This window comes from Phasianus colchicus, chromosome 1 (genome assembly GCF_987193195.1).
Source record: "Phasianus colchicus chromosome 1, bPhaCol1.hap1.1, whole genome shotgun sequence".
NCBI lineage: Eukaryota > Metazoa > Chordata > Aves > Galliformes > Phasianidae > Phasianus > Phasianus colchicus.
This window is the reverse complement of record NC_143436.1, coordinates 126,268,418-126,277,020: the sequence shown is the minus strand read 5'-3', so window position 1 is coordinate 126,277,020 and position 8,603 is coordinate 126,268,418. Positions and strand designations below refer to the sequence as shown.

At 45.2% G+C, this 8,603-nt stretch overlaps 1 protein-coding gene across 3 annotated transcripts in view; it reads left to right on the top strand.

Annotated features, from left to right (window-relative positions):
• The first annotated feature begins 234 nt into the window (after positions 1–234).
• The window catches only part of WWC3 (WWC family member 3), a 98,949-nt gene continuing 90,580 nt past the window's right edge, over positions 235–8,603 (top strand). For 2 of the 3 annotated variants that reach the window (XM_090125866.1, XM_090125859.1), the window contains exon 1: positions 236–511. In XM_090125866.1, the coding sequence (XP_089981992.1) occupies positions 300–511 (212 nt within the window). In that variant the 5' untranslated portion in view covers positions 236–299. Of the gene's footprint in view, positions 512–8,603 lie in introns of all 3 variants that reach the window. The other variant, XM_090125871.1, reaches the window with a different exon arrangement.

Genomic DNA, 8,603 nt, shown 5'->3' with positions numbered 1-8,603 from the left:
CGCGGGGCAGGGCCCGGGCGGGGTCAGGAGCCGCGGCGGGGCCGGGCCCGGCGCGGAGCGGGGCCGGCGCGGGGGAGGATGAGCCCGGTGCGGCGCGGCCGGAGCCGCCCGAGTCCCGCTCCCCGCGGGGCCGCCTGTTAGTGCTGGAGGAGGAGGAGGAGGAGGAGGAGGAGGAGGAGGAAGAGGAGGAGGCGGCGGCGGACGGCCGCGGCCCGGGCGGGACGGGAGCTGCCCCGGCGGCGGGCGGGGAGCGGGTTTCGGCCGGAGCTGGGCGGCGGCGGGCCGGCAGCGGAGCGGCCATGCCGTGGCTGAGCGGCGGGCGGCGGCGGCAGCGGCAGCAGCAAGGGGCGGCGGGGCAGGGCGGCGGGCCGGCGGCGGGCGGGCAGCGCGGCCGGGAGAGTTCGGAACTGCCGCTGCCCGCCGGCTGGGAGGAGGCGAGGGACTTCGACGGGCGCGTCTTCTACATCGACCACAACACCCGGCAGACCTCGTGGATCGACCCCCGCGACAGGTAGGGCGGCGGGGAAGCGCGGCGGGCGGAGGGGCCCGCGGCGGGGCGAGCTCCGGGGGAGGACGAGGGCCCGGCCCGGCCGCTCAGCTCCGGCCGCGGGGAGCCGCCCGGCGCCGGCCCGAGCCCGCGGCGGGGCTGCGGTCCGCGGGGCCGGGCGCGCGTGGCTCCGTCCGGGTGCGGACAGGCGGGCGGGGGCCGTCCCGGTCCCCGTGCCGCGCCCCGCCGGGCCCGGCCGTCCGCTCCGCCGCTGGCTGCAGCGCTCGGCCCCCGGGGCGCCTCACGCCGGGTGGCGGGGCGGGGTGCGCGGCCTCCCGGTGCCGGCCGCCGGCTCCGAGTAACGCTAGGGAGGCAGGATGAGGGCTGCGGGGGGCGTGCGGCCCCGGCCCGGCCTAGGGAGGGGAGAGGTGCGGGCTGGGACGGAGAGCCGTGTTTTTGTTTTCCGGACGCTGGAATTGTAACTTGGATTGCCCGTATTGATTTATTAGCTGGCTCGAATTAATTGGAAGCAGCTTGAGGCGCAGTGCGGTAATTTGGTAGATTACCTTCTCGTAAAAGATATCGCTGCGTAGAGGTAAGCGAAGCGCTGCATTCCTTCGCTCAGTTTGACAAATACGCGGCCTGCTACAAATTGCTGTCTGCTGCGTTCCAGGACAGTGTTCCGCCGTCTCCCAGACCTGGGGCGCGCCATAGGGTCGGGTTGGCCTCTTCATTTCCATTACGGTCAGTCCGTATTGCCGGGTTTTGATGGGGTTGTGCTCAGCCGATAAGGAATGTGCTACGGCTTAAAACCTGTGGGAGTGTGGAAACGTCTGCTGCAGCGGGGCCGTCTGGTAAATACAGCCTCACTTGAAAGCCTTCGCCTAAAAATTTCCACGTTGAGTTACTGAACACAAGTGTCAGTATTCAAGGTGTCTGCGAAATAAGAAACATATGTCTCCGTGTATGCTTTTCTATATTAAACAATGTTTTTATAGTAAGTGAAAGTTGGACAAGGACAGTTTGAACCTCAGCCAGAGCTACCTTGCCAGAGCTATGCCTGGAATGTTAAGCAGGCCACAGAAACATTTAAGCGCAGCCTGGTTAAAGGCTGCAGCAATTTCAGCAATTCTCGCTCTCACACAATGATACATAACAGTTCAAATAGCCTAAATATTTACCGATGGGATCAAGATCTTTTGTCTCTCTGTTTAGACATACTTATGCATGCACGTATGTTTTGCTGATGTAGTAAATACTGTCTGGTTGGCTTTCGATAGCGCATTTTTTACAACCTACCTGTAGTTTCTAGTGTTCAGTTACTTGTAATACTCTGTTCTGAGGGAAACTAATAACGTAACAGATTGTCTGTGGCTTCTCTGCATGCCATCCCTGCCATTGCGTTTCAGGGGGTGAGTAGTTTCGTCTTCTGCAATCTCTTACATGTGGATAACAAAAAGTTTTAGCAATTCGCTGCAGTGTTTGAAGGCTGTTAGAATGTAGCACCATTCAACTTAAATGGCATTGTTAAACTTACGACTTTATTTTGAAAAAGTAATTGAAACTCCATACAGTACTTGAAAATTTCTCAAAATACTTTGCAACAGTGTTTGTTAAACAAAATTATTTTTCACACTGGGCAAGAATAGGCTGCAGAATAGCGATTGAGACATTTGCACTGGGGCAGGTAGAAAAGAGTGTTTTGACAAATGAACATCAGTAGTTCCTCCAGAATTCAAGTAGCAGAAGCTAGTTTTAGTCTTGTAAAGTTGATCTGCTATTGTGAATAGGCTGCTATTGTTACTGTAGCGAGGCATTTCTTCTACATAGGGGAAGGTGGCCGCAGTCTTCTGGTTTTCATTGCAGCCGTTCAGATTCCTGGGGGCAGCAGCGAAGTAGGGATGGATCAGGTTAGTTGTGTTCTGCCAAAGTTTTTGAAGGAAAGGTAAAAGCATTGGGGAAATGGTACTAAACTTGTTTTTTTTGTTTGTTCCTTCAAAAAGAACTTGAAAAAGTGAGGGGTAGGATAATGTGCTTATATTGTATCTCAACATTCTCTGTTTAGTAGTTGGATGTGTTGTTTCTGTGTTCATGGAACACTTTCTTTTCCATCCAGGAGGAACTGGGCAGAACTATAGGACCTCAGGCCATGGTATGCACATGATCAGGGCTCTGCGAATCAGCACCTCCGAGCTTTCCTATGGGCAGTAATTCTATAAGCATCCCCACAGGCTCTTCTTTCCCTGTAGCAAACTTAGTATTTGTTTTTCTTTTCAGCATTCCCTTTGAGATTTCTCAGCCTTTTGTATGGTTAGATTAGTGCACTTAATATGAAACAGTGATTTAAGAAAAAAAAAAGCCCCAATCAAGCAAAGAGGAAAAGGAAGTACTAATTGGAGATGTTAATGAAGTAGAATTGTGCTGTGTGAAGGCTTTGGGGGTAGAGAATAGAAAGGGTTAAAGAACACAAGAGTGGATGCTGTGTGGTTTTTATAGGGTAAGAAAAAGTGGAATAAATGAATAAAGAAAAGGGAGGATGGTAGAAGACTGTTAAGATGAGCAGATTTGAAAAGCTGCTTACCTTTGGTATCAAATCTGTGGTTGATGGAGATTGTTGTGTTGATCTGTACAGATTGCTGGGTGCTTGTCTGGCAGATCCTGTAGATCTTAACCTGGAACTGTTCAGTGCGTGCTTTCCACTTGTTATAACAGTTTTTAATCTTAATAGATTGCAAGTTCTTCAAGGAGGCAAATGACCTTTTTATCTCTTGTTTGCACAGCACTTGGTATATTGAGATGTAGGTCAATAACTGAGGGTTGTAAATGTTCTTATAAAAGACTGACTACATTTGTGGTTGATGCTGATGATCCCGGTGGCACCACGTCTTACTACAATTGCTGTTTGTTATAAGGCTCTGCTACAAAGTTGTACCGTGCTGAGAGGTAGTGTTGTTTTTTCAGGACAGCACTAGGGAAGGTAAATTGTTTCTTTCAGCTTTTTGATGTGAGTTGTCTTGTTTGTTTGTTTATTTGAAGATTTACATGCTTTGGAATGAGGGCTTTAAACTTGTAAGGTAAAACAGTGTCTTTGCATGGAGAAATCATCTGTTTGGGCCAGTTTGGGAGGCTTTGAAAAATTCATATGGGTTGGGTAGGGACTTGGACTTTTAGCAACTACGTTTTGCAGAAGCTTCCTGCAAGCTGAACTGCTGATGTCTTAATTGAAACCAGGAAGCTTTTCTGTCCTGTATGCTCAGCAATGATTTAATTCTGAGACTTCAGATCTGCTTAGTTTGAACCCAGAGGGAGGAACCTTGTAGAGGACGTTGGAGCAAGAAGAATGGGAACAAGCAGGATTGGCCTTGGAATTTGACAGATGGGGAGATGTCTTGGTAGTAAGCTGAGGAGAGCAAAGTAATCTGGGGGTAGGAAGAAGGCACCTGAAGCCTGGGAAGCAAAAAGTAGGGGAACTGGCCTGAAAACCAGTAGGACAGGGAAAAACAGGTAAGAGGAAACCGGTCTGGTGAGAGTTCAGGGTATGAGGGTGTCAGCTTTTTTCTTGGCCGTGCAGGGAACCCCGAGGGAAAAGGAGCACGGTAGTCTCAAGAGTCAGAAAACATGAGTGGAAGGAAGTCTGCAGAGTCTTGGTGGAGAGGAGAATTGGAAAGGGAGAGATAAGAACAAGGTGTGAAGCGTGAGGCAGCGGTCCAGAGGTGCAAGATATGCTTGGCAAGGAGTCTGACAAAAAATCCAAGTTATGGAAAGTGGAAATAGCAGGAAAGGCTCATGGACTTGAAAGTAGTCAGCCTGAGGATGTCCGTAAGCAGGGACGTGTTATCAGGGGTGAACTGCAGAAGAGCATGAGGAAGTGGGTAATGGACAGAAAAGTGCAGAAGTGCTGACTGTTTCTCCAAAACTATTCCAGGGTTCTTTATTCTCATTTGCTGTATTACCCAGTTTGCATCTTCTTTCTGTGAAGCATGACAGAAGCTGCCACTGCTAACTACTCGCGTAATCTGGCAATTAATGTTAACAGCAAGTGGCAAAGCGAGGTGTGATGCCGTGTGATGTGGTTTCTCTTTCCCCAGCTTGGTTTTATGAAGGAATAGGAGATTGCAAATGAGAAGCTTTAATCAAAGGATATTTATGCCAGATATTCAAAGCTGGAAAATTCCAGATTAAAGTTGCTTGACTATTATTGCTTTTGTATTAAGTGAGCATTTTTAGTGATAAACATCTACATACATTTTCTTGCCTTGCTTGACACGTGGAGAGGAGCAACTCTGGAGACAGATCAGGGCTGGCAAATGAAATAGGTTGGGACAGATGCTCAAACTTTTGCCACGACTGAAAGAAGTGCCTCTCTAGTAAGGCAGAGGATCTTCTAGAGCACCTGTGTGTGATAGTGTCAGAAAGGCAGTGACCTCTTTCAAAAGGCAAGAGATTGTCTGCTAGACTGTTGTACTATATCTGTCCAGTCGGCAGTACTCGGCAGCCCACTGACAATCAGAATAATCATTTAAATCAAGATTTTTCACAGACAGCATTTTTCTAGGTTGGGCTTCAACTCCTCCACCATGAGTTACAGTTAGTGTCATTCAGCATTTTCATTCATAGAATGATAGAGTACTCCGAGTTGAGAGGGTCCCATACAGATCATCAAGTCCAACTTTTGGATCCACACAAAACCACCCAGAAATCGAACCATAGAAATGAAGACAACAACATAGATAGTACCACTACCATTTTGGAAAGTATCCTTTGCGTTCCTATGTGCTTTGAGAGTTCTCTTGACCACTTCCTTTTTATTGTATTTTAATTGTCACCTGCATTAGCTCATATTTTTGTTTTGAATTGATGCTATTTGTGGAATGGGAAGAAAACTGAGTGTTGATCAGACAGATTTAGGTCACGTGCTTTCTTTGTGTGATGCAGAGTGTTCACGTCAAAAAGTAATTTTTTTATAGGGTGCAGAAAAGTACTTTTTAAAGTGATGCTTGAAAATGATTAAAGGGAAGCAGGTTGCAATTGGATAAATTTACTCTCTAGGCTGTCAGTGATAAGCATATGAGAGGTGAAGATGGTTGTCCAAAAACAAAACAGAATGGAATGAGTAAGGGTCCAGAAGATGTGCTGTCCCGTGAGAGCTGAAGAGGTGTTTAAGAAGTGGTTTGAGTACTGGTTGTAGAAAGAGATGACACCTGAGACTGCAGAGCACTTCTGGTTAGTAGATTTACAATAATATCTGACAGTTAGAAGTTGAAAACAGAAATATAGTATGTTTTTAATGAGAGATTAAATGTTGAAATAGTTTTTCTACTCTTAGCTCTTTAGATGAAACTGTCTAATTCAGTGGTTTTCTGCCTAAGTCAGCTATCGGTTGAAGTCCCATTATCTATGAACATCTATTTTTACTGCCTACACTGCATGATACATCTCCTGACCTGTATATAACGTATCTAGCTAAATATATCTCATATGGACTGGGAGAGCAGCCATCCTTTCGTTAGAAAGTGGAGAATTTATCTGCCTGCTTGTTCCTCTGAATCCAGCAAGGAGGAAATCCAGTTTACCTCTGTCGCTTTAGATACCTGGGACATTGCAGTCGCATTGTTCAGTTACTCCAAGCTTGCAGTAAATGCAGTGGACTTGATAGAATTTATATTAAAAACAGCGCATACAGAGTACTGCTTGAGCTCCAGATGTTTTGAATTTTCTGTGCAAATGTCAAGCCTGGATGCATCCATGCTGAGGATGGGAAAGCCGTGCAGCTGCTCTCTGGCATCTGGCTGGGAACACGGGTGCAGCACGGTGCAGTGAGAAGGGGCTGCCCTGACTGATGTATGCACTTGTTGAAAATAGTTCAGTAATATATTTAAAGGCATGTCGTAGCTGACATTTGTTTGGAAAGTGTCACGTATAGATGCCACGGCACACCTATTTGTTTGCCTTTTCAGAAGAGAGATCCGTTTGTGTATCTGTTTTGTCGTGCTGTCTGGTACAGGCAGGTATTTAACTTTTATATAGGGACTTGAATGAAGTTGTTTGTGATTAAAAATAAGCATAAGTGCAAGTGTCTCAGAATTAACGTTAGTGCCAGGGGTGTATTCAAACTTAGACTTTGCTTTTGACTGTTAGATTCTGATAGCAAGTAATTGTTAATGACCTGGTTCATTACAAAGAATTTAACACTGTTGTTATTTTTTCTCAGCTCCCTGAATTGGGTATTTTCAAGAGTAGTTTTTTATTTCTTGTGAAATTTCTGTTGCTTTGGAAAAGAAATGTCTGTATGAAGTGAGTATTCATATTTTCTGGTAAACTGTTCTTGTAATATGGCATTGTCAAAAATGAGTGCTATGCCTTCAGTCATCGAAGATTATAAAAGATGTTGTATTAATTCAGTGTCTTGGAAGGTAGAGGTGGAAGGCATCCATTCTTTCTTCCTAAAAATGAAAGGTTTTCAGTCCATCTGAATAGTAGTTAATTATGATTTAGCTTTTTTTTTTTTTTTTCCTGGCTAAAATACATGTAGTTTGAAAATCTGGGTAGCATAAATCTGCAAGACTAATTCATGTCTGCTAAAGCGTCCAAGCAGCTATTCAGCTGAGATTACCTCATTAAGAAAGAGCATTGTTAAGCTTTCTAAGGCTTTGTTAAAAGTGAAGGTGTTCTTTTTTTTTTTTTTTTTTTTTTTTGCTGTGGGTATGTAGTTTTTGCTGACTTTTAAATGGATGTATTTTCAGCAATTAGATAGTGAATGCAAACACCTGCCTTATTGTGTTTGTGTGCTGGCTAGAAAGGGCTAAATTAGGGCTTGTGACTTCATTGTGCTGCAGCAATACAATGGCACGTGTTGTAGGGGCTTATTCTTGAACGGCTCTGTGGCTGCCTTACTTTTAAGGAGGATCTGATAAACTGATAAACCTTCATCTGTCACAAGTTGTTAGTGCTCAAAACTACCAGAAAAGTACTTGACTGTTTCTTCTATGTGTAAACTGATGTATATCTGAGTTAATATAAGCATTAAACACCACCAAGTGTTGTCAAAGGCAAATCAGGTATTTGCATTAATGCCTTCTGAAGGGACCATCTGCTTTTCAGGATCTGTGATCCACACGTTTTTGAAAGCAAGATTTGAAATGTGGTAAGGTTAGGGCAGGGCCTTAAGTTCTATTATATGGAGGAAAAAAAGTCATTTAGACTTGGATTCTAATAATAAGTTTAGTTTGAGATAAGGGTTTTTTTGGTTTTTTTAGTGAACGTAAATGTAGTGACAGCACTATGCAAACATAAGAACAAATGACTAGTAGGTAATAAAATTAGGAATGTGTGCATAACATAGAAAGTCCTCTTAACAAGTACCATAGAAGGTGTCTGTTAAATGTCATGTTGGTTTATAATTTTATGTTGTTTACTAAAAGGTAGAGCTTTGTGAAGTTGCATGTGAGGCTGAACAGAAGTATTTTGCTGGTATTTTGGTGAAACAAAGTAAAACTAATACTTTTTCTGCCCAGAGTTAAAAATAGAACTTCCTGAATGTCTTATCTGCTACAGATGTGACTGCTCACATTCACCAGCAAAGCTGGGCAGTAAGTATCACAGCTTTATGTAATCTTCAGCTTGTTTCTGGCTGCAAGAAGCTGACTGAAGAGGAGAACATCCTTCCTGTAGGTACTTTTCGTACCTCCCATTGCAGAGCAGGGTGTGTGCTCAGCAAGGCAATCCAGCACCGCAGAGTGGGTGGTTACTGCTTTACCTGCTGTCAAAAAGCAGCATGTCCTCCCCTCCAGCTCCACGGTCTTGCAGCTCTTGCAGTGGGGTCCAACCTTGTGGAAAGCACAACTGGCAAAAATAAACTGTTGAGCCTTGCATTGTTTTCTTTTTGGGGAGGGTGAGTTTTGACTGGTTTAGTTCCTGGAGCTGACTTGCCCTCAGGGCAGATGGATATTTAAATAGCTTATGGCAATTAAGTTTAGTTCAGTAAGAAACTGACTTAGGCAAAAGTGATGAGTCAGTTTTAAACCCTCTTCTGTAAATCATTTTTGTGAATAACGGTCCTGACTATTGATTTCTAAAATATTCCCATGGTAAAACAGCACATCTCTTAGCAAGCCCC